This window comes from Euwallacea similis, chromosome 7 (genome assembly GCF_039881205.1).
Source record: "Euwallacea similis isolate ESF13 chromosome 7, ESF131.1, whole genome shotgun sequence".
Classification (NCBI taxonomy): domain Eukaryota; kingdom Metazoa; phylum Arthropoda; class Insecta; order Coleoptera; family Curculionidae; genus Euwallacea; species Euwallacea similis.
In genome coordinates this window covers 2,079,415-2,107,037 of record NC_089615.1, presented here as the reverse complement: position 1 = coordinate 2,107,037, position 27,623 = coordinate 2,079,415, and the positions used below count along the sequence as shown (strand labels likewise).

Genomic DNA, 27,623 nt, shown 5'->3' with positions numbered 1-27,623 from the left:
TGCAAAACTAGATCACTGATATCAATATTTTTTAATAATCAACTTAAAATTTATACGCTTCGTATATACAATTCTCTGGTGTCAAGTGGCCCCTTTTTCTGAATGTTAAGGATATTTTCTATACAACATATAAATGAACGATCGACCATGGTGGCAGCTGGGCACAGACAAAAGGTGTCTTAATAATTATAGGTGCCCCTCAGACCCCACACTTCGTTCACGCCCTAAATAGTTTTTTCCCTTTACAGGGCGTTATTTTATTAAAATTACCACCATTCTGCGTGTCATAAACAGTATTTATAATGTTTTTTGATCGCGTACTGCAATAACGTAAAGATTGTTTTTTGATTAAAAAGGATGCAGCATGACTTACTGATTGATGAGAAAGTCTTTTACTGTGCTTGTATATTACTATAATAACTTCACTGGGGAAAACAGCATGGCGAACCGAGGCTCTTAGTAATTAATGACCAGAAATTTATATCACTCCACTTAATGAAAAAAATATGCAAATACATCATAGAACGAACATCAGTCCCACTAGAGCGATTCGACATGGGTGTTGAAATAATTTGTGTGAATTTCCTTAAGACAGGCGTTAAAAATCCAGCCCCGATGGCTTATTCCGGATGTCACCCCACAACAATATCTCTATTAGCCATTGTACCCGAGTCTATTAACTTGTATTTATGAAAGACCTTTTGTGCCCCATTCAGGCTACCCACAAAGGTATTACCACTGAGCAGAAGCCAGGTCATATTGTAACGTTTAAAATATCCCTTTGGGCTTCTGTCGGCTGACGGTACTTGGATCGATGATTCCTTTCGAATTTGTTTTTCTTTCATTTGTGATTTAGAATTTTATTTTGATAGTTGTCGTAAATATTGCTGGAGACGGGGAATATGGCTTCGATTATTACCCGCCATATCAAATTAATTAATTATACATTTAGTACAGGGATAAATTAGTGATGCATGTATTAGGATCTTGGAAACTGTAAGAGATTCAGAGACAGGGAAAGTTTTGTCAAAATTGATATTCTAAAACCTACACAGAATGGCAGAAAGTCATTAGGAATCCGCTTTATTATTTTTTTAATTTGTGCTTCCTCATTTCTCTGTTCAGGTTAGTCACATAGTCGTTATCGTATACTTTGAATTAACTCGCTAAGTGTCCGGATTTAATAGGAAAATAAACAAATTGTTATGGATAGTTTTTACAAGAAAACCCGTAATTGTGATAGTTAGCCCAGTTGCAAAAATTCCAAAGTATGCGGCACTAAATTGCTCGAATATTTTTTGTTGTAAGTTTGAACAGTCAATGTCCCAAACAGTGTGAATAACATCAACAATACTCGATCTTATTTTTTCTGCCCAATTAAAATCACACAAGTATATTTAGACTTTATCCTATGGCCGACCACCGCTCGTACTCTTCTTCGGAATTGCAGAAGGACGTTTTCAAAGGGACACGAGTGGTAATGCCATTTAGCCAAGTGAAACTGAAGTATTAATCCCTCTTCTGAGACTGTCTAAAAATCTATTTCAATGTACACTGAAGTAACAAAGTTGCGAACAAAAACAAAAATGCTTTATGGAAGAAATATGTCCACAATTGTAAGTTGTGCTATAAAGGATTTAATGTTTGAGAATTACATGTTAAAAGTAGGGACTTTAAAATGAGACCTTTGTTCTGAAATATCACCGCGAAAGATTACTCGCAGACCCATTAACCCAAATATCTGAAAAACTGACTCTGAAGAGTTGTGGAGTCAATAACAAAAATATTTAAAACTTCCAGAACAACCTGAGTCGTAAAATCGAAACGATTCCAATACATACATATCTTAGATTTAAGTTCTGTTAGTATGATCTGATTCAATCGACCATTAAAGTAGCAACAATTCGACAAATTTCTCGATCCAATAGTATGTCTGCCAACCGTTGTAATATAAGAAGAAATGACTCGACCATTATTCACCATATTTGCTAAAATACCATATAGATAATTTTTCTCAGCGGTTGGGAAGGAATCATCAAATTGGAATGAGACACAAAGGTTTCGCCTCTTTTATGCTCAGATCATGGGGAGGGATAAGAATGCGCTTATTCAGGATTTGAGTGTCAATAAAGGGATGATATAAGCGTTTCTTCCAATCTTTTAGGCTCTGATAACACATGAGTTTATCAATGAACCTACATGACATTGAGTTATAAGTATCGACTAAGCTCTTGTGGAAATTCACGGTCAATGAGTCTTCTGGTGGACTTTGAAGGGAGATTAAGGAAGAGCTTCGATAAAAATAAATTTCATCTAAACTAGTGAAATATAGTGTCAGTTTCCGTTTTGGATTTGCAAATACATATGTTGTATATACGTATGTATCTAGAATATACAGAAGTGGCGTTTGGGCTCCAATATAAAGCTTTGAGCTACGGAATGAACCCAGAACATTCGTACTACCCCTAACATCTATACAGGGTCTTTCAGAACTATGGGATCAATCTTCTAGGGATTGTTCAGTGCAACAATAGAAGATATCTGAGTATAACAACACATGTCCGTAAATGCCTTCCTAAAACGCTACGGTCTTATGGTGCTTTAACACAGTTAGGTGCAAAAATGTTTTTATCGAGTTTTAGTACGTTTTTTAAATTTATTTGTATAAAATAACACTACAGAAATGATTAAAAATGTTGCCTTGAACTTCATTGCACATGTTTAAACGACGTACGTGGTTTTTGCGGACTTGACTAAAAATTTGATAATCATTTTGGACGACTTCAAATGCAGCAGTGATTCGTGCAGTCAGATCTTGTTCTGTTTCCACTAGCGTTTCATAAACCAGAGGCTTTACATGTCCTCACAGAAAAAAATCTAAAGGTGTTAGATCGGGTGACTTAGGAGACCACGGAACCGAACCATCTCTGCCGATCCAGTGGTATCCGAACTGACAAAGTTCGAGAACGAAATTTTAAACAATTACCGTTGGTTATTTTGAACAAACAAATTAAAATAAAACGTACTAAACCCGATAAGATATTTTTACACACAACTGTCTTAAAGCATCATAAAGCTATAGAGTCTTAAGGAGACATTTGCGGACACGAATTTTTACACTCAATATCTTCTATTGTTGTACTAAATACTCCCTAACAGTTTGATCTCATAGTTCTGAAACATCCTGTATATTAGGACACATCATAATTTTGAGATCTACCAAAGGTTTGAAGTAAATCATTGTTAATATGCCTCAACGAATTATATTTTTAAAATGCTTATACAGTACATAAACAACTAATAAAATTAATTTGATGAAGTTATTGTTAAGCACAAAATATGACTAATTTTAAGACATATTACACATTATGCTTGACATCTATACATAGGGAGTGCATAACAAATAAGCTAATTAGGTTGCGACGCCTTGCCTTTGACGTGCCCTGTTGTTTTATATGTATACTTTGTTACTAGCTTGTAAATCCATAGTTTTGAAAAAAATTTCAAAATATAGTTCGAGGTGTGCCTATTTCCCAGAAATTAAGAGAAATTATAATTTTTCGTTATATTAAAAGAAAATTAATAAAAAAAACAGCAGAGGGCTTAAAATTGTCAAATTCATCAGTCAAGAATATTGTAAAATACCATAATGACAGAAGTACAATTGAAATTGAGGGTAGGAGTACTAGTTGTTATTAAATTATTAAGGAAAAATATCAATGAATATAGTAAAATTATATAAAGAACAGAGAGGGAGCACTTTGAACGAAATCACTGCTAGATTGAATGATGAATGTGATTTAAATTTATCTTGAGAGTACTATCAAAAATGGATACATAAGTTCGTGTCTAGTTTTTTGCAAGATACTTGTTTTTCTGCAAGGTTACTTTTTAATTGCCTTTTATAATTTTTATTAGGTCAAAGAAAAGCCTCTTTTGATAGCTACTCAAAAAAGAAATCGATGGACTTGGACACAATCAAATATTTCGTGAACTTACGAAGATTGGAAGAAGGTTATCTTTAACCATGAATCCAAATTTGACGTCTGTGTTGGAGTTATACGTAAAAGAGTAATATGGACAAAACAAGAGGCCTTTTACAAAGATTGTTTAAAACAAATCATTAAGTTTGACAGAGATCAAATAGTTTAAGGATGCATGTTTGTCAAAGAATTAGGTCAGATGAAGTTTATAGATGGTATAATAATGCTGAAAAGTATAGACAGATATTACAAAACAAATTATTATACTTCCGAGTATTCGTCAGTTATATGATACCAAAATTTCATTTCTCAACGAGACAACGCTTCTTGTCATATTACTCGTTTAACAAAACAATGATTTAAATGGAAAAATAGAAAATAATATTAATGTAATCTTTTGGCCTTCAAGCAGTCCTGATTTGAATGTAATTGAATGCGCTTGGCATGAAATGAAGAGATATCTAAGAAATAATCCTCAAAGGATACTTGAAGCTCTAAGATAAGGCATTAAAGAGATTTGGAACACACTTACACATAAATTTTGTGATAAATTGGTGAAAAATATTCCTGCAAGAATCCAATTCTATTTATGTTACTAGCTATTAATTGGGGCTAAAATGCGCTGTGTCCCAAATATAGTTTCCAAGCATAATATATGTACAATATTTCTTAAAGTTTGTCATTTTTCAAGTTTAACAATAATTTCGTTAAATTAGTTGTTTATGAATTGTATAAGTATTTTGAAAATAAAATTTGTTTGAAGATATTAATTATCATTTGCTCTAAAATTTTAATAAATTCAAAAATTATTATACGTCCCAATTTATAGTTCTTAGGGCTCGAATATACATAGACGTTCCGATCACAGGGGCTCTCAACAAAAAACTAAGACACCTTCAAAATTGATGATGAGGGGGCAACTTTTGACGCAAAAATTATATACCAACCTTTACCCTTTAAACGGGGATGGATTTAGTTCAGACCATTTTGTAAATTTCGAATCCCGGTAAATACCTTTGGAATATATAATTTTTTGGTATGTTTATCACCAAAAAATTATTCATAAAAAAATCTGAATAAATAAATATCATCCAGGCAAGAACGTGAAATGAGCCAATCTAGAATGCCGTTCTTGGAAGTGGAAGGTTGTGTGACTAGGCGTCGATTTGCGGCTTGGGTTGCATAATCAAGATAGTGACGCAAACTGATAAATTAATTGACTAAGACTTATTTTATTGGTCGAAAACAGCCATATTGATTTTGCTAACCAATTAAATTATAAATTATTTTTTGATTCATCCTATATAGATTATTTATTGATATTCATCCAATTCTACTGTAATAGGTATTACAAGAAAACATAAAAGGTTGCAATAAAATTTACCCACACTGTCCACCCCAAAAGAGGGTGGAAAAGTAGCTTATTGTAGAAAACAACAATAGTTGTCCAGCCAAAAGTAGAGGTAGTAAATAAGTGAAGTAGCACTACTGGCCAGTCACGGAAAACTAAATGGACCTAGACTGATCGTTTTAATTTTCCACCCACAGGTTTCATGATCATGCTTTCATATTTGGATTTTTGACTTGAAATACTTTTCTTTCATCACTATTTTAAACGTAGCAATTAATTCAACCAAAAATTTCCATACTACCTAATTAATATTTTCAAAAGTCATTTTTTTTTATTAAGTCATTTTTGGTTTAGTCCAAAAGCTTAAGGCTTGACGAAATCATATGTCTAGAAGGGTACAATTTCTCGAAAGGGCACAAAACTCGCACACAATCCCACAATTAATGTCTTTTTAGGATAAGAGGGACCGACCACGTTGCCATCACGAAACATCAAAAGATTTAATAAGTTAATTAAAAACGCTTCAGCGATTTACCTTATGGAGGCCCCATTCGCCACACCTAATCTTGTCTCTCATGTAAATGGTAACATCCAGTGGCGTAGATATTAGTAAACGGTATCACCTCACAAAAGAAACTCACATTTGCCTCGGATTGATGTGTGGAGTAAATTGAACGATGCAGTATAATAAGAAGCATCATACTGTTCTTTAGCCAAAACAAATAAAGTGAATTTGAAAATTGTGTCTACTGATAATGCCAAGGATCTGAAATTAGATGTAATGTCAAAAGTTGTAACTATATGGTAAAAACAGAATTGTTCCCTTCTTTTCCCTACGGCAATGGAGTGTCGTTGTACCTACTTGTCAGCCATGTCGGATTTTCGTTCCCGAACTAGATTACCAACTGTCGTAGGCAAGAGGATAACGTGACAAATAGACCTAATGAGATTAGGGTTATTGATTACCACAATCCCTTAGAAAAGGGGAAACTTGTCCGCTGTTAAATTACGTCGCCATTTGGCCCTTTACCTGGAGTATTATAATTCTTACCAATGAAAAGTCATCCGGCGAACTGTTAATACCAAACCGCTATTGGGTGCGTTTATATTGCAGATAAATTAATTTGTCGAAATGTTAATTCGGTCCCACAGCATGCTAAATTAAATCGCTCCCCCTCATAAAGCACTGGAAATTTACGCGAGCAATAAAGAAGTTAAAGTGTAAAAACTCATAAAGCAAAATAATTTACATTAAACACATGCTAAACAACCTCCTAAAACAAAATCTCATTTATCTCCCCCGAAACAAATTGTTAAGCGGCAATGTACAAATTGGACAGTTGATTGGTGGGACGAAACTGAGGACGAAATGGATTTAGGCCCCTCCTCTGTCCAATCGTCCTAGAGGACGGCATTACTACAAAGGAGGCTATGGCTAATGCGCAATGGCCATTGGCTCCGAGCCAAGCCGTCAGGGCGGGGCTTACTAAAGAGATCCTGTCGAGTAGATTGGCAGAAGGACCTTCACTTGTTACCAGATCTGTTAAAGATATACCAAGTCGTATCACGTGTGCACTCAGATTTTTCGGGCTTATTTTGACGTGTCTAGATGCTGATTAGTTTGTGTACTAGTGTGTTAAGTAGCTGCATGATGCTCATGGTACCTCAAAAATGCTTGTTCAGTGACTACAAAGACCTTTGTGCTTTAGCTCTTTAAGCGGAAAATGCAAGATATAGACTCTACATCGCCGAAGAGTATTCCCAACGAAATGTCTCCATACTTAGGATCCAGATACCAGAGCCCAATCACCTCCAGATCGCCCAGTCCTGTCCTCATGGATACCTCGTCGATACAAGAGCCGAAATATACATCTGATGATGAAATTAGTGTGGGTTGCCCTAGTCCGGCCATTCGCTCTCCAGTATCCTTAAAAAGATCACGAGAACCCACTCCAGAAAACTATAGATGTCCCGATTCGGACGCGGAAGACTATTTCGAACCCCTCAAGAAGCTTAAAATGATTGAAACAAGCCGACGGATCATTTCCCCAACGGTGGAGGTCGAAGAGCGACAAGACGGTGTGAAAAGTTTTTCTATAACAGACATTTTAAATCATAAACCATCAAAGCCTCAGTGCACGCGAATAGTGCGCCCCTGGGACATAGATCCAGCGGAAGTGGAGGCCCATCACCAAAGACTAGAAACGCTTCACAGACATTTGAAAGTGCAGCAGCAACTGGCATTGCTGAGGCCGGAATTTATGGGCTTTAACGCGAGTTACACGTCAGAAACTGGAAGTGATCGGTCATCGAGTGTAGCTAGCGACTGTTGTTCGCCGGACATTGTTCCAACTGCTATCCAGAGGCAGAGGCACCAACAGCAACAACAACAAGGGAAACAAGGGGGTCCTGGAGCTACGCCTTTGGACGCACTGTTTCAGATGACGTCGAAGACGTTTGATTCTTCGACGGGTGAATCAAGTGCAGGTAAGGGATAATTATAATAATTTTGATGTGTAAGCAGTAGAAGTATGAAAGGCAGTGAATCTATTGGGAATTGCTGAACAAATCAGTTGCATTAGTTTATGTCTTGATAATATATATAAATCAGGATAATTTTTTAGGGTCATTTGCACCACTTTTTCTTAAAGTTAAGGTAAGACAGACTTATCGCGTAAAACACGTTGCTATCAGGTTAGCCAGCACTTTTTGAGACCTCAATGCAACTCTATACATGAATAAAGTTTCTGAGTTTAGGACTTACCAGAACTGACCTAAACAGGAATATTCCTGGAGAGTTTCTTAGAAGCCAAGTCGTAATCGCACTTGACCCCAAGAGGAAGTTTACACCTCTGGACAATTCACCTTAGAGTACGTCAACATTTTACTGGAGTGGTTTCGGAATATCTTAGCGACAAAATCTGCAGTCAAACAAGGACTGAACTAAAACTAAAAATTCCTAATTTCCAATTGACCTTGTGCGAAATATTTGGAATTTGTTGAAACACACAATTAACCTTATCGGGACATATTGTGGAAACTTGCCAGGATAGTGTCATGTTCAAGAGAAAAAAGGAACATAATAACAGGCTTTCTCTTAACCCGAACCGACCATTTGGACAAAAGTAAATAATGCAATGCAAATGTGCATGGCAAATAATTCTATTCCTGTTCAAAATCTTTCTTTTCTGGAGTTTTTTCTCTGACGTTCGCCATTTTATAAGGAATTTTTGGAGTTTTGTATTCCTCGATGGGTTCCCTTTGCACTTTCACTTCGCGCGTTTCGTTTGTGGTAACCGTTAACCGACGCCGGACTATTGCAGGGCAATTAAACAAATTTGACTGCTAAACTCAGAAATAATCTAATCAGAAGGGAAAAGGTTTGGCCTAAAAAACATAACTTTGGGCTTTAACCATGCTTTGCGAAATGGGCTCTAAGTTGATTTAAATAAAGTATTCCTTTCCTTGTCCATATTAGGTAGCTTAACTCATAGTGTGAGCTTACATATATAATAAACTCATGCATATCCTGTCAACAGAACTTTACTTTAATCATGTTTTCCAAGTAACCGAAATTCTAGCCATGTTCTTAATCTTAATAAGCATTTTTCCCCATAACGTTATTATAATGGCATTATGAAGAAATCACATCATATTAATAACATAATAGCCCATATATTAAGAGTACAAATTAAAAAGAGCCGCCGTGTGAGGTCTCCAATTCTTGTTTCGGAGGTGCGGAACGTGAAAGCTGACCAGATAGTAATTTATAACGCCTCAGAGGTTTTGAGCCGGCCTTTTTGCTTTGAACCTGAAATCTTAACACAACGTTATATTTTAACCATTTGCTTGGTACCTGTCGAGTTATTACTTTAGCCGCCCAAAAAATCTACTTGTAATTTAAACATGAAGGTTTTGTATCAGGTTACGCCCTTACCCCTGATGGAAGCTCGTATCGGTATAAGGCACCCTGTTTAGCATTTCGTAAAATCGATTTCACTGACTGGAATTCCAGGCACGCGAATACATAACGAAGTTTGGCAACTTTTATTTGCGCACATAGACATCGAAAAAATCAACTTCTCCAATTTTTCACGATGATTACGGAAAATAAGTGCCATACAAGAAACTGCTGGAAACGCTTGATTGAAATGAAATGATAATCCTGAAAAAATAATTATCGACATATCAGTGTCAAAGGGAAAAGTGTGAAATCGTCCCTGATTCAAACTGACTTCTTTGGGCCCCCGGCTTGATTGATGGTTCTACGAGGCCCCAATTTCCTCCGGCATGCAACGTTTCTTGTTAAACCATCAAAACGGGCCTCTTATAATCTTTTGTAGACTTGTATACATTCGAAATCTTTTAATGTGTTCATTTTGATTATGTGCCGCGGTGGATTGATTAGAGGCCACTCCGCTTTTTTTAATTTGAAATAAAACCTGAGTTAACTTCAGAATTAGTCTGTTGGAGCAGTAAAAAACGGTGTTAGAGTTGCTGTTCTACTTTCTTTACCCGGTAAAAGTCAAGGGCGTCGCTTTGTTTGAAAATTTCAACATTCGTGTGATAGAATAAAAAACTGGATTGGAACTGACTGGATCGATCCACACGATACATTAATATTAAGCGGCTTTGTTGTTTAAACTCGTCGAGTTCGATACGTTCTTGTAGTAGCGTCGCATAGTTTGATCTTAAGTAATGAGTCTTCGTCGAATGTAGTAGATAATGTTGTTTTCTTAACAAGACCTAAGGCTTTGAGGCTATACATTATATTAACTTTGGGCATTTTTGTGTATTTAAAAAAAAACAAATTTACCAACACCCGTCTCCATAATTTTTAAATTAAAGTTAGAATTTAAGCAAATTTACTCGATTTCAAATTAATTAAAAAAATCCTGCATGATAGTAAATTTCCCCCATTAATGTTTACATTCTAAATTTGCCCTTTTTACTTCTTGATTACCTTGTTTGCACCCTTAAACTTTCTTGGAGCGACGGATTGTGCCATATTCCTTAATCAACTAAAATCCTCTTAGCAGACTCGCAATCAGTAATAATTCAAAGAACTCACATTCTCTAACTAAAGAAAGAATTGGAGGCAGGAAGCCAATATTCAGACTATACAGAATTCTGACTATGCAGCAACCAATGCCGATGGTAGATCGAAGTCCATCGTTGTGAACTCATTAATTCATTAGATATTTTTTGAACGCGCCAAAAAAACTGTGAAGTGTACACCTGCATCTGTACATCTATACATTTGCAAATCGTTCATCCAAGCCTAGTTACTAGCGCTACAAGATTATTTCTTATAAAATTACACTAGGCAACTGATTTATGCAAAGAAGAATTGATTCCTTGTAAGCTAAGTTCATATTAAGCGTCGATCCATTGCTCCACCATTGCTCGAGAAGGTATCTCATTATCAAGCGTTAATGCCATGATGATGGCAATCAGAATGCAAGCGAATTAATTCTTAATTTTCAAGCCAGAAGTTGAACTAACCTGTTTAAGCTACTATGCTTAGTATAAATCATATCTTGTGCTTTTTTGAGTGCTTAGCTATTTAAGAGACTTAAGTCCTAAAGATGCGCAGAGCAAATCTCAACGCTTAAGCGATAGGAAAATTGACTGCTCTTGCAACATCTTTGCAACTCACGTGGTGGCTTCACGTAGACCCAGAAATGAGTTGAATGAGACACTTCCAATAACCCAAGACATTAAGCCAATAGTAAAAACTATCATTAATCTCTTGCTGGTGCAAATAATGACGGAAATTGCAGACGTGTTATTACGGTCTTAGACTTAAATGTGTGTAGTTTAGCTAAATTTTGTGCTAATGTTCTAAGAAGAGAGGTTGTGTAGAAGGTGCACTCTTGTGTGCAAAAATTGCAGTAAACCACATTTTTTACCACAGTAATTTTCTATTTAATTTTGAATGCCAGTGCATTCACCATAAAAAATAATTAAACGTTCCATTATGTAATTGCCATTGGCTGGATTTGCCATGTGTAAAAGAATAATAGCCAAATTTCTCCCAAGCACGCAAGATGACAGATATGGGTTACAACTACTGCTGAGAGCAAGGAGTGACGAAGTATATTCAACTCGGCTTATTATCAAGTTACATTGTTTGGAGCTATATGTACTTTTTGCTGGCGCTCTCTTCCATCAGCCGTTAATATGTAAATTTCTAATTATATAGATAATTATGTTATTAAGCACCAATTTTACTTTTTATATCTATACGGATTGTCTGCCTGGTGTGTTTGTTTAGGTTACTTTGTACGTAGATATATTTCCAACAGAAATTTATTTCGCTCAAGTTTACTTTACTTTGCAAATTATTCGGTTTTATCGTACTGATTTCGCAAATTCCATTGCCAGAAACTGCCAACTGGTAGAAGCATAATGATCCTGCCGAAAATTTACCTGAAACACGCAAGATGGCCGATAATGGGGCGCAGTAGTTAGAACAAAAAAATACGTGAGTCGAAAATGTCATAATTTCTCATGCAAATTAGACTCATTTAGACACCCACATTGGGACGTTCGCCGCCAAATCGATTTTACAATCACACAGCAAATTTATTACGTTACATATTTAACCCCCAGTGACATGAAATGTTAGGTTTAGATGTTTTATTTACGTTATGTTTGTATTTATGTTATATAGAGGTATTAACCAGAAAATTTCGCTCCCACCTTAAACACACGGGAAAATTTGTCTACAACCTCTACGCTCTGACTCTAAGTACGACTCCAAACGGAAGAAATTAATCTTCAGCATCACGAAGAAACGTCGATATTGCTTCCTCCTGGGGTGTGTATGGGGGCGATTTGTTGTCATCCCTGGGAGGTCTTAAGGGCTCTTTGTCTTTTAACACTGGCGTCAACGTTTAGTGGCCAGTACAGAAGGCAAGCTATTACGTACGTGTTCCTGGAAACTTATTTTGGGTCCTCAATTTGTCCACAGTTATTAGGCAGAACTCTAAATAATGTTTTAATAATGTAACTGGATACTTTTGCCTCGTAACCGACGCTAACCACCGTCGTTTAGCGTATCGTTTACTAATTGTAAGTTGGTTAAATCCCCGAAATTTAACTTGCCAGGGAAGACGTTCTTATTCGTATGGAAGCACAAATTGGGAATTTGATATCTGTAGAGATTGAGGGGCAAGTTGGATTAGGCGACCTCAATTTTATAATTAGAAGTACACAGGGAAACGCCGCTTAGAAAGACGAGAATAAATGGGTTTGCGCATATGGGTTCTTAACGTGACCATGCCCATAAATTACCAGCTGATGTCCCTCAGGCAGAATTAGCGTCTAGTTTGCGCAAAATCTTTAAGATTTATGAACTCTCCCTATATAATGCGACATTGCAAAACTAATTAATCAAACCTGCAATTACATGTAATTACCGAAGGCTTGAGTTTCGATCCTTTTACACGAAGCTTGTTGAACCAAAACCTCAATTGAAAAGTGTGTTTGTTAGGCATTTCGTCCCTAATTTAGAAAGATTTACCTTGTAATGACTGTAGCAGAGGGCAATAAAGCAGGACTCGAGCAAACAAATAAGATATAATCCAGATTAAGGTAGTTGTCGCCCTAATGGTGACATATTGGACAATCGGGGGTACCGCACGACTGGAAATAAATCACCTGAGTGACAACACAACCAATTTTCCTTGTTTTAATTTAAGGAGAAGATTTATCTGATAGTTTGCAATATTTGTGTCTCACACCGATTTGTGTTCTAAGTATGTTTAGATCGATCAGTGTGTGAGGACTGTAATTAAGCAGACTTACTTCTGACCTACCTATGGCAAGTAGCTAAGTTCCAACTGGGGTTTCATAACATTCGGAGAATTATTGGTTCATCTTACTGCCTGAAATTTCTCCTAAGGAGCTTTTTGAGTTACGGTAAATTTATTTAAAATCTGTGAAAAATATTTCGACGCCCTGTAAAATAAAAACATAGATAATTAAAGATTCGCTTGGAAAAATGAGCCATCTGCTAAATGGGTGACTTCCAGACGGTATAAATGAGCATGCATAAATCTTCCATTAATGTGGTTTTTCAATGATAAATATGGTTAGTTGAAAAAATTGATGATAGCTGAGCCCAATTACTAAGAAAAAACCAAACTCTCTGAGACACCTTGTTTCACTTGACAGGTGTTACCAATTTTATGTTGGCTGGAGGCGAAACTTGTGCTCCTGTTTAAAATTTGAATTTAAATGCAAATAAATGGACCTGTTTTTTAACAACCGAGGAAAGAATCTATCTCTTAATGCACAAGTGTCGGATGTTTCGCACGAGCCGCAAGCGAGGGTGGCACGCACATAAATGTTTTAAGAAATATTTCTCCGAGACTTAACGAGCACTTGCGATTAAAAAATCGTAGCGATAAAAAAGTTGCAACTCACTCTATTTTTCTTGCGACTCGATTGTCGCAAATTAAAATGAAACATTCATACTACCATAGACCTGTATATATTTGCTTTAATACTTTTTTATGTTTTGGCAATCAAAGTAAGTTTAGATTTGAATTTCAAATATAGGATAATAATAATGTCGGAACACCCGAATTTGTTATCAACGTTACACATATAAGGTGTCTCAGCAACTCTGTTACAAGGCGATATCTCCGTTATGGTTAGAGATACTCGAAAATGTTTGGTTTGATAAAACGCATCATGGAGTGGGATGTTGTTGTTTTTACCACTTTGAGTTATACCGGAAGTCAGTGTCAAACTTCCTTATTTCAAATCTATATTTTTGCATTTTTAGATTTCACACATTAAAATAATTAAATAATTATTAGATCTCCCTATTCCTAGACCTCAGTTTAAATTCCATATGTGATATTTAGCTGCGTAGAACTCAGAAACACGCCTGTAATTTCGTTTAAACTCTTCTAACATTAAGAATATATCTACGGAACGATTAATTATAATAATTCTTAAACAAAATTTGATAAAATTTCAATAATTTAAAATAAATAAACACTAATTTTTAGAGGAACTTCCTCTTAAACATTCCAGAACTTTTTATTATTCAAAATAAAATTCGGTTTCCATGGTAATAACTAAGCAGGTAACTATCACTACTGATTTGCTAAAAATCAACCATACTTCTTGTCAAGCCAACAAAGATATTTCGTATTATTATTATTCAACATGAAACTTGCAAAATTCATTAAAAATAGTTAATCATTCCGTAAACATGTTACTAGTATTAAGAGAAGCGAAAATCGCATTTGACATTTAAATGCAAAATCTAGGAAGAGGGAGAGCTAATAATTATTTAATCAATTTAATGTGTGAAATCTAAAAGTGCCAAAATATACAGGGTGTTCCACAGGGTTTCACAGGATGGAATAAGGAAGTTCACATTAACTTCCGGTATAACCGGAAGTAGTAAAAACAGTAAAGTCCCACCAAATAATGCGTTTTATCAAACTAAACAATTTGTCTCTAAAACATTTTCAAATATCTCTAGCTATAACGGAGATATCGCCTAGTAACAGAGTTACTGAGACATTCTGTATGTATATTGTAATGTACATTTAATGGTGTAAATTTCTTTTGTATTATGTTGATCTTATCAACAGTTAACGATTCATATTAGCTTTAGAAAACAGACCTGCACTTTATAATAAAAAATTAAAGAGACAAACATTCTTCTGCTGGTACAGTAGAACCTCGTTAATCCGGATTCTTCAGTAATTCGAACAAGCTGTTTCTATATATTATGTATGTCGTAGTCCGGATTTTCTATATTTTGGTAATCCGGATGAAGAAAACTGTTACAATAATAAGTCCTGTTGAATCTCGTTTCTATAGAATATGAATAATGACACATATAAACAACCCTTAGTTACGCTTGCGACTTTGATGCTTTATAAGTGTTTTTAAAACGCCGCCAAAAAGAGCCCATAAAACACTGTCCTCAGCAGACAAAAATACGATATTAGAAAAATTAGATAAGGGAGTATGTGGGAAAATATTAGCGAGAGAATTTAAAGTAAGAACATCAACAATTTCTGTCATAAAGAAAAATCGAGGAAAAATTCTGGGGTTTGTATCAAAACTAACCGTCTTTAAATATGTATACATATAATGGTTAACTAGTTACATTTGCTACATGTTTATAGGTTTATTGAAAATTGCACTATTGTACCAGGCACTCGAAAAACTTTTAAAAAAGCAGGGTATATCGAGATGGAGCAAAATTACATGACTAGTTCGTAAAACAGTGAAGTAGACACGTTTTAGATTCTTACAAAATTATTGCAGCTAAAGCTAAACAACTTTATGTTGAAACTTATGATTCTACTGGCAATTTTGTGGCAAGCAGGGAATGGATTGCCAATTTTAAAGCTCATCATGGTTTACGCTCGCTGAAAATAACTGGAGAAAAACTGTCAAATAATTAGGTTGCTGTTCATCCATTCTTAAACCTATTAAACATCCAGATAAAAGAATTCAATTTGACGGCTGATCAAATTTAAAATGTTGATGAGTCGACCTTATATTGGAAAATACTTCCAGAAAGAACCATGTTTGTAGTAAATGAGAAAACAGTACCTGGAAGAAAAACAAGCAAAGAAAAGGTAACTTTTTTGCTTTGCGCAAATGCCAATGGAACCCATAAGCTAAAATCGCTAGTCGTAGGAAAAGCAATAAATCCAAGGACATTAAAAAATATTGCAATTCCCGTCATTTTCAAGTCTTCTTCGAACATGTGAATGACTTCTTTAGTTTTTAAGGACTGGTTTCAACATGATTTTGTAAAAGAGGTAGATATTTCTGAAAACTAAGAACTTGCCTAAAAAGGCATTATTGCTTGTTGACAATATTTTATGTCATACATCACAAGAAGCGTTGGTAAATGAAGACGGAAATATCATTACAATCTTTCTTCCACCAAATTACACTGCTCTAATTCAATCATTAGATCAGAATGCTATAATACAAACAACACTTTTTTACCGAAAAAGCTTCTTAGCAAAAATTATGTCATCCGACGAAGAATACCTTATAAAATGTTTAAAAAACATAAACATTAAAGACGTAGATTACTTCTTGTACAGTACCTGGCGAACAGTTTCAGCAGAAGTTATTCAGAAGTGTTGAAAAAACATTTTACCTAATCAAAAAAACCGTAACAAAGATGATGATTTTGATGATGACGATTGGATACCTCTGTCAGAATTACAGAGAAAACTTCTGCCAAATTTAGAAGATAACAATACAATTACAACAATGTTGAACACTATTTCAAATGATCAGTTAACAGAAGAGGAGGTAAACGGATGGATTAATAGTGATGAAAACTTGTTACCTGTAAAGGAAATTTACGAAGAATAAAAAGAAGAGGTTGCAATTCCGGAAAGTAAAAATAATGAAGATCGAATTAAAAATAAAGACACTGTTAATAGTTTTAATATTTGTCTCAAATGAGCTGAAGAAAATCAAGTTGGATTACAAGACATTCTTGTTTTAAGTTGATTAAGAGAATCTGTACTTATTTTAGAGACTAACAAAAAATTGATACAGGCTAAAATAACTGATTTTTTTAAGAAATAATTTTGTTTCTGCGTTTATATGTATTCTCTTTTGTAAAATAAAATTATTCAGTAATCCAAATAATTCGGTAATATGGATTGGCTTGGTTTTAACTGATTCGGATTAACGAGGTTCTATTATACAACCTTCCTCCATCTAGTGTTTTGGTAAGTTATACCGGATGTAATTTTAAAAACTTGCCACCCCTCAGATTTCTAGAAGTGTAAACTAGAGGTAAAAATGCTGAGTATCCACCAACCTTAGAATAGAAGGGGAAGACAAAGAATAAAAAAGTTCTCACCTCCGATAAACAATTTTTTTTTCTAATTGGAAACATGGGTCAAGTGACGCATCGTTTTAAATGTTTTTAATTTCTTTAAATAACCATGTCGAAATCGTGGTTTTTTTAATTAAATTTTTTTAAATATTTTTAATTTTTTAAGAAATGTTCGAAGTGCATTCCGTTATTTTCCACGCAATAATATAAATAGTCTTTAAACTCTCGTCGCACTTCTTCAAACATCTGTTGTGGAATGGTATGACAAGCTCATAGAATTCTTTGACATAGTACTTGAAAATTCTCTAGAAGGGTCACGTAAGCCACGCTTTTAAGGTATCTCTAAAGGAAGAAGGCAACCGGTGTAAGATCGGGAGATCTAACTGGCCATTTGATAGTATCTCTTCTGTCAATCCACTTAGGAAAATTATTGTCAAGAAACTATCAAAGCGGTAAAACATAATGTTAAGAGGCACCATCCTGTTGAAAATGTAACAAATCCTTTTCCAACATTAAGTGTCCATTCATATTCGTTCTTCTTTTGATAATTTCACGGAATGACCCACGTTTCAACTAAATTTAAATAAGAAAAACTCTAAATTTTGACAAGATTATTTGGAGAATTTAAAGACATCCAAAATGATGTGCTACTTGGCTCATGTTTTCTATATAAAAAAAAAACGAAAAGGTTATCATCCCTAAAATATTGTTGATCGAGGATGAGAACTTATTTTATTCTTCGCATTCTTCCTCCATTCTAAGGTCTTAGTCTGGTGGTAAGGTGTCTTAATATTGTTAACTTCAGTTTGCATTTCTAGAAACCCGAGGAGTGACAGGTTTTTAAAAACACACCCGGTATGAAACCTCACTAGTCCAAGCAGTTCATTAAAACTATTTGCACTCATACGATAAAACTAGAAGAATGTGTGAGAATATTTTATTAACTCGTGATGAAGCGTGTGAAACAGCCCTTTTAGCAATCTGCTGCTCACTATTAGATGCACCCAATAGTGCTTTTGCTTTTTTTCCGGTAGTGAAGAGCAAAAGCAATTACAGCACCTATTTCTTAGAGTTTCATTTTGCTCTTGTGGTGCGACAAAAAAATCGCAAGTGCGTGCTAAGTCTTATGTATGTATGAATTACGAAGGTTTTGCTGTATTTAGTGTGGGAATCAATTTTTAAAGAAAAGCAGAGGATACTCATCTAATTCAAAATCGTATAGCAGAATCGTATTTTTTGTTACTCTTTTGGTTCAGTTTCCCTATCTTGTGTGTTTCACCTGTGTCCATGGAACTGATCCCCTTTCCTTTGTCGGTGAGTTGCAAATTCATCCTGTAATTGAATAGTGACTGAAACAATAAAGATTAATGACAGGCAGCTGCAACATACCTATCTAGAGTTATGTAAAACGAAGATTATTACATAACTTATAAAGAAATTTTCGTACCTTATTTCTGCATATTAAAGCGTCAAATAAGGGATTAACATAAGTGCACTGACCCGCTTATATAAAATTACCTCCTTAATGGGAAGTCATGATTCAATTCAAAAACCTATTTGGCTGTAAAAATATCATACGTGCAAAATGAAACTTTTACATTCAGTTTTTGTGAATTTACACGCCTCAAAATCATTATTCCACTCCAATTTGTTCATTAACTTACTCTTCCTGAAATCATTCATTAATAATAAACTGGGCCTTTAATTAGACTCACTCAAGAAGTATTTTAAGCGGTCTGTGATGATGATTTGCCAAACCTACTTAAACTGCTCCCACTGAGGTTCGCTTAAAGTTGCTGTGACTAAAATTTTGTTGCCAAGCACAGCTGCGCATTCATTTATAAACTGAGGACACCTAAATCAAAAGTTATTAACGCTCACTAAACGTTTTCATAATTCAACATGTTAACGCCGCTCCATAACGATTAACAAAAAAACGGCGTGTTAACAGGCCTGCTATCGGTGAAAGCGTTAAGAGATATATCCCGCAATAGGTAACTTATTGTGTCTTGAGTTTAAATTTACTCAGATCGTCCTGCTATTAAGAGGACGTTGGTCCGTATAAATGGGGAAAAAGGATGACTCACTGCTACCCCCATCAACCCTTTGCAGCTTAGCCAATGCCGTTACAGTTACCGTTTAAGCTTCGTAAAAATAATTAAGTAAAAACATGGAGTAAGTAAACAACCCGCCCGGACTGACAAGGCATTTTTCCGCACTAATTATGTCTGATAATTAAATATCTTCTCGTTCAGCATAACCATGATTAATTAAAAGCTGGCTCGCGGGTTACGTCATTAGGCCCCGTTGGTTCCATTAAACAGAAAATTGCGTATCTATGGAGTTTACTATCTACATCTAGCAGCTGCACTTACGTGTCCGAAGTTTTTCTACCAGTTTATGAATTAAGTCAAGGAAGACTAAACATCGAAGTTTAAAAAACCCTGCTTAACCTTGCCGGCTTGGTCCTTTGATCTCCATAATGAGGATGAACAGACACTTTATTTGTGGGTTCCTTGCGATCGGTAGACCGGCGTTAACTATTTAGTAACTTTAACATTCATCCTTTTTTAATTTGATGCATTATTATTCCAGACCACTGAACAGTTGGACTCAAAGTTTTAAATAGCCGCTCATGTGGAGACCTACGGTTGGGTGTGAGGTAGATGTGTGAATATATTGTATTAGATTAATGTGCTTCTGACCGCCAAGGAGGTGAAGTCAGGGCCGGCTTCAGCAAGTCTGGCACCTTGGGCGTAATTTTTAATTCCCCCCCTCCCATCCTCCAAGAAAACCGCCGGCCAGGACAGTACTCCCCCCCCCCCCCCCCCAAATAGAACGGGTACTAGATGGAGTTTCTTTAAAATTGTGGTTGTTCACAATCTAATAAAATGCAATAGATATACATATATCATCCATATACGTATTTTTATGATGATCTCCATAGATCGCAATAACCTGCGTCTTCGAAGCTTTGGCTGCCTCTTACTTCATACTATACTTGAAACACTGTTTTCCCAACACAAAATAATTTTTATTGATTACCATGTCAGTCCATTATTTTGCTCAGGCAGAAACATTTTCCACCGTCCAACTCATTACGAAATAATTCTTTCTGATTGTTGAACCAGAAAAGCACTGAAACATAACAAGGAAATCAATAAGCTGTTTACAATGCGAATAGTAGGAAATGATCGAAGCATGAGAACGGATAACCCAAAGTACTAACCTCTATTCTGCAATCGTTTAGGATACTTAACGACTGAAACGCTATGCAATGGGATCCAGGCAAAGCTTGCCTTTCTCACAATGTAGAAATAATTGCGGTCTAAAAGTGGGTACTACTTGCAGACGTGATGGCTACTGATCAATACGACCGGGTTGCCGACTAAAAATTATCGGGACGTGATCATTCAGGGTCTTTCTTGTTTTCAAGCTACCCGTCTTCAATCGAATTAAATTTTTAAATTGTTATTACCACTTTATGGAATGGCATTATGGAAATACGGTTCAGAAATTGCCAGGCCCGTCTTAAAATCTTTTGGAACTACATGGGGGAAGTCAACTTAAAAGACAAGTAAAAGGGCAGTAGGTAATAGACATTTTAAATTCGGAAAATAAAATGGTCTTCATAACTCACCCTTCTTGGAGCCTGTATTTTGACATCCCAAAATGTTAAACAGATTAAGGGGGCCGAACCACTCGTGCTTAATAACCTCTCGAAATAATAAACACTTCTTCTGGGCAGGTCCTTGAGATTTAAGTGTGTTTTGATTTATTTGTCAGCAGCGGCCTTTTTCGGTTTCTTGGAAGTTGGACTTGAAGCTGTAATATGATTTTTTTCGCACTTTTCGTGCAGGAACGCTGTAAAAATATTATGACCTTAAAATCCGTCAAATTGCTTCATCAGTTATAGGCACATGAAGTAAATTATTGTTTGGTCTAATCGAGTCGTGGAAGAACAATTTAAATGGAGAAAATAGTTTGTATGGGTTTTATACTTCCAAAGTCCATTATATGTGTGGGCATTACAAGCAGTAGATATCTAATAGACTCAAACTTTATTTGGACGTCTGTTCATCTCTTCCTGTGAGTATGAGTTATTTTCAAAATTGCCGAACCCTCTGTTGCTTCCGAATGCTCGAAAATTCTAAATGAAGATGGATCAAGTTATTCGGTTTCATGGTCACTCTGAGGTTACTCCAAATTCTCCAATTATTCCTGTTAAAATTTGAAAATTTGCGAAAATTCTTGTGAGGTTCGAACCACATTACTGAAAATTGCTGCTGTAGGAATCGATCATTTCGCAAATTGATAAACATTATTAGGCAGTAATTTGTTAGTAATGCAGGTTAGGTCCGTCCTGATTAGCTTACAATTCTTATCAGATCTGATCAATTTACTTACAAGTTGCTTACTCAACATTCCTCTCCATAGTATCTTTGATGACTTCACATTTCCGCTATAAAGTCGATTCGCGGATGTAATATTCATATTTACAGATTTACGACAGTATTTGCGTACATCAGTTTAACTTATTTCCACATTATTAATGAAGTAATGATAAAAGACAACACACTCAATGTAAAAACTCCCTACTGGGTAAAGCCCACCCTTGGAACCAGTACCGGCTTTAAGAGGGGGGTTGACGTCCTTTCCTGGTCGGCGGTTTTTCTTGGGGACAGAGGGCAGGATAAAAAATTTCGGGGAAGGCTAAAGCCGGCCCTGCTTAGGACCTTGAACGCATGAAAGTATTGGATAATGCAATCAATTCAAAACTGGTGAAGTTATGCATACAATATTTTGCACTAAAAATGCATGGAATTTAAAGCAGAAAATAGAATTGACTGAAACTATCGGTCATTTCATTTTAAAAAAATTGTCCACCTATAGAACTACATTTTGAATCGGCCTGTATAATTCAAAGGACTAGCAAAAAATCGCACCACAAAACTTTTGTAATTAAACTTTTTCTCAGTTAATTTTTTATGATCAAAAGGAGGGTGTCGCTTAGTCGACTCACCCTTCTTGAAACTGGAAAGCTTACGTTAGAAATCGGCCTAAAACTCGGCTTACGGTTATACTAGTTAAAATTAGTTCCTGCTATAATCTAACGGGGCAACCTATTCCGATACAATAGGTGCATGTACACATTACCCATAAAATTAAAGCAATAAATTTTAACTAGACATACGCAATAATCTCTATACATCAATTTTTCGTGACTGACGGATCTAAAATTTCCTCGTTTGACAATAGCTTGGAATTTCTGCAAATTGACGGTTAATTCAAACATCCGTTGCACAGGTGGCTTGTTATATAACTATATCTCTCTTATGATCGATGTAGATATATACAATAGCAACTATAAAGCGGAACAGCATTTTATAAGACGCCATGTAATCTTTGATGCAAAAACAGCAATCAATCTTAAAAATTGTTAATCTAAATTAATAATTTAAGACCCCGAATCAGAAAACTAAATAAACCAATACATCCTGCAATAATTATCAGGCGATAAAGCAGCAGGAAGCTCGGGTTAAGCATGAAGCCCCATTTTCAATTCGGATTTCCTCCAAGCTCAGCAGCAATGATTCCAAACACAGGGTCGTACCTACGAGATTTTGCCATATGAAATCGCAAAGGGTGAGTGCAATTTACAATTTGCGACGGCGTTGACGTTTTATTATAAAACGAAACGTTTCGTTTGATTTACGACCATCATCCGACACCTCTGCCACTCGAAAGCGGGTTCGTCGGGGAATTTACAAGAGTTTTCTCGCGCCCGTGCGCAGGAGGAATTCTCATTTTCTCATCAGAACTAAATCGGGTGGAAAATAGCCACCGGGTGCGACCGTATTTATTACTGCGCTGTCAACCCCGCAGAGTTATTGTTAGCATCCCCGCGTTTGTCCTTTTAACGTTTCTTCCCTCACTCCCCTTTAACACTAAAGCTGTACATAATCGATTTGAGCAATTTCCCCAATGAGCCCATTTCCGACAATAACGTGTGGGTACTGTTTAAAGTACCCCCGCCCACTACCGAATTAATCTTTTGTGCATTCTCCACACCAATTAACTCGAGATTACAACACAGCAAAAAAGTACCATCGACCGCAATGCCTATTTCAGAGAGCGGCTGTGTTTTACGGCGCTTTTTGTCTTCCGAACCCAAAAAGTGGTACCACTTCGGTTCGGACGGTGTATCATTGACTTCGGAACGAGATTATGCTAAGCGGTTGATACACTTGACTAAAGCATTTACCAGCCAGGGCCCTTTGATGTCTCTTAGCATGTGACTTCGGTAGGTGTAAGAGTGGTTAAAGAGGAGCGGTCGTCGCGAGGGCGTACCGAATTTCAGAGGAATTTGGGTATAGAAAAGATAACAGGGCAGGATCCACTGCGGATTCCGGTTTTATCATGTTAATTTAATCCACCTGAATTACATTCTTTTTGTAGGTTTGAGGATAATTAATTATGTTCTAATTTCATTAATCGAAGATAAAAATTGCAGGCCCATTCCAACCAGCAATTTCGTTTTATAAGATTTTGCTTGAGCGATATCTCAGTTTTATTAAGGTTTTAATAGGGATTTTGATCAGTAACTATATTATTATGCAAACACTATATAAGCGCATTTGTATTCAAATTCCAGTAATATAAATTATATAAATGTAGCGGTAAATGCTATTATAAAATGGTTTTATAACGACGTTAGGTCATGTTTAATAAGAATCGTCAAAACGTTTAATTTCTCTAAGATCCCCTTCATATGCATACAAGTTTTTTCCACTTTTATAAAATATAAAATTCCTGTTTAGAATGTCAATAATACTGGTCCAGGTAGGATTTGATAAATATGGACAGTAATACAATTTGGAACATTTCTTCTGAACAGAGCCCCGGTAACGCAATAACGAAAACAAGTTTTTAAAACAGCTATTTTTCCTGAGATGAAGGTGAGGATTTCTTTTCCCCATGCAACTTTACCTTCAGAATTTGATCCAACCAGAACGAATTTGAGTTATGCGCATACACAAGGTGGTCATTTAAAAATGAAACGAGTATAATTTTGCACACCTCAAGGGTATTTCAAGGTAGACGTTCGAATCAATCAAAAATTTGGATTTGACGGTAAATTTTTGTCACGATTTCACCCTTTTAGGTTCTAGTATGTTGAAAATAGTAAGATTTTAATTCTAAGGCGAGCTAGCCTAGCCCCTATTCAGACTTGACAAAGAAGTTATAAAAGTACAATTAGAGTATGCTAAGAGATTTTAAATAGGTTAAGTCAAAATGCTGTGATAGCAGGTACTACCTTCAAAATAAACCAGAAATTTAGGAATTGTCACTTTTTAACCGGTGATGGCAAATCAACTTGATGGAGAATCAAATAGAAGGGGGACCGACCAGATGATGATACGCTTTGGGTTCACTCTAGACCGGTAAGTTGGGAACCATCGCCTTTTACCATCTGGCAAATCAAATAGATATCGAATCAAGCAGACAGTCATGCGGTTCACGCGCTTTTGGTCTACTCTAGAGCAGAAAATTGTGAACCATCAATTTCTAACTAGTGGTAAATCTAGTTGATGGGGTATCAAGCAGAAAGAAAACAGAGAAATAACCTTGAAGGACCGGTTTTTCAATATACAATTCAAAGAACTAGGAAAATTTGAAGTTAAAGCTTAACCAATGCTTGAAGTGAGGACAGTTACATAAATGAACACCTGCAAAATTTTATTAATTAAGAGACTTGACTAATAGTTATCCTTGACTGCCAGCTTCTTCACATACAGGTTTAATAGAAATTTGAATAACCGGCCCCATAGGATGAGGGAGTGGATGCCTCTGGACAACAAGAATTTGAATTAAGTTCGAATTAATCTTAATTCGTCATTTTGATGGTACTAGTCAAACCATCAAAATGCGTTGTTCATGTCACAATAGTTTCTTTTTAGTCTGAACATTTTAAAAACTTTTCTCTAGGAACAGTCACGGTCTTAATGATGCAAGCCGAAGAAACAATGCATAATAATGCTTTACTACTACGTTATCCGCAGAATTAGAATTTCTGTGGTCAAGTCTTGCTTCATTCAATTCATTCCACTTATTAGAGCAATTGATACTAAAAGAAATATACCTATAGTGTAGTTTATAGTAATAACACAATATCGGGCACAAGTATTATTTCTGAGGTTGAGCCACAGATGTTTCCACACTTAGGTACATAACTGTATCATGTAGGCAATTCTTTCGATATAAATCCAATGATAAGGCACTTAACAATCGTTTTATATAGGGGACTTACATTATTAAAGAAATAATATCAATGTATCATTGGTTGTAGAAATCTCTTTATTAGCAATATAGACGAGGATAATCCCAGAAGTATCCAACCTGACATATAGATGGCAATTTTTTGTTAAAAATTTCCCTATATTACAAAAACCTAACCTTAAAAAGCTTATGTCTAAAATTTCAGAGTGCTACGTTGATTTGTGCTTGTTTTGGAGCCGTTTTTATTGAACGCTTTTAGAGATTTTGTGAACATAGAAAAAACTACTCATCGATACGTGGATTCAATACTTTCACTTAAAAGGTTTTAGTCCATCCAACATCAGAGCAGAGTTAGATTCTACTCTGGGGTAATCTGGTCCTTTATTAACAACTTGAAAATATTGTGTAGTAGTTTAAACATGGTCGTACGAGCTGCCAAAACAAAGTACGCAGTGATCGACCGATTGAGGTGACCACTCCAAAAATTGGGGTGAAAATTCACAAAATTGTAATGGAAGACCGTTAGCTAAAATTGCGCGAGTTAACAGACATCATAGTCATTTCAAAAAGTACTGTACATCACATTTTGACCGAACGATTGGATATGAGAAAGGTATGAGTAAGATGGGTGCCGCGATTACTCCCAATTGAACAAAAACAGAACCGTGAGGATGTTTCAAGGAAATGATGAAACACGGGTTCATCATTTCACACCTGAAACAAAAGAGCAATCAAAACAATGGATTCAAAGGGGAGAATCGGCTCCAAAGAAAGCGAAAACCGTTTCATCTCCAGGAAAGGTGATGACATCAGTTTTTTGGGATGCAAGTGGGATAATTTTTATTGATTGTCTCCCTAAAGGAAAAGCAATAAATGGAGAATATTATACAAATTTATTGCAGTGTTTGTGCGAACAAATTAGTAAAAAGCGACCGCATTTGGCGAAAAAGGAAGTCTTGTTTTATCAAGACAACGCATCAATCCACACTTCCGTCATTGTGATGGCCAAAATCAATCAACTTGATTTCGAATGTTTTCCTTATCTACCGTATTCTCCAGATTTAGCCCTCTCAGATTATTTTCTATTTCCAAATTTGAAAAAATGATTCGGTGGAAAGAGATTTACCAATAATAAAAGGTGGAATTCCAGGTGGATGCCTATTTTGAATATTCATGTAAACTTCATAAAATGTTATGATTTTCATTTCAGTCCGGGAGCCAGTACCATCTGGATTCTCACTGGTTCTGCAATGGTATGACTGGAGGCCAACAAATAGAAGACCAAAGATAAGCTATTTTTTAAGTTCATCCGAATCATTAATTTCCATTGAAATTTATTATTCTTTCTCTTTTGTCTACATGCCCGTACAACTAAACAGTTTCCGCCGTTAAAGTGGTATCTGCCCAATTTTAAAAATCTGTCAGCTTCCCTTGTATAGGTGCACCCTGCAGCTCTCCTATTTACAAATTTAAATACTAATTAGATAATAACATGTTTTTGTAATGCATTGCTACTTCTGTTCTACATAGTCAGCGAGCCAAATATCGCCTACTTATGTGCAATGAAAGATACTGAATTGGTGGTATTCGGTCATGACTTCGGATTCTGCCAAGCTCTGACCTCCACTTCAATGACTATCTGCTTTCCTTTAAAACATCCATTATGTAAAATCCCGATGATACCGGGGGATAATAAAAAGTAATCCAGGGAACATTATAAGCAGAAAATACTTGAGGTCAAGACCTCAATCTAAATTGAATTCGCCGCATTACGCTAATCAGTTCGCAACGATCGGATCGAGCGAGAGCGCTGAATCCGGCGCTGGGCAAAGTGGTAACAGGTAATTTTTAAAGTTCAAAGGAGCCGCCATCGCCTAAGGCGACGGTTCACACTAATTGGAAGGCCGCGATGGTCAAAGAAGCCGAAGGAAGAAAATATTGAGTGTTCCCTGGCTAATTGAGTGACCAACAACTTATTTTATAACATGCTGCGGTACCGTGTAGGTAAGGTGCAACATGCGTGTTTCCGAGATATTTTCGTCCCCTTCTTGTTAAACTTGATGTTGCAGGTTACGAGCTTCTTGTTGACTGGCGTTGTTGAAGTCTTCTCATTGTTACGTATCCACTTACAACAAACTACTTTCATGGACTAATT

The 27,623-nt window shown here is 35.9% G+C and overlaps 1 protein-coding gene across 1 annotated transcript in view; it reads left to right on the top strand.

Annotated features, from left to right (window-relative positions):
- Positions 1 to 6,873: 6,873 nt before the first annotated feature.
- LOC136410035 (uncharacterized) overlaps positions 6,874 to 27,623 on the top strand; it is a 37,440-nt gene continuing 16,690 nt past the window's right edge. The window contains exon 1 of the mRNA XM_066391942.1: positions 6,874 to 7,821. Coding sequence (XP_066248039.1) covers positions 7,059 to 7,821 — 763 coding nt within the window. The 5' untranslated portion in view covers positions 6,874 to 7,058. The remainder of the gene's footprint in view (positions 7,822 to 27,623) is intronic.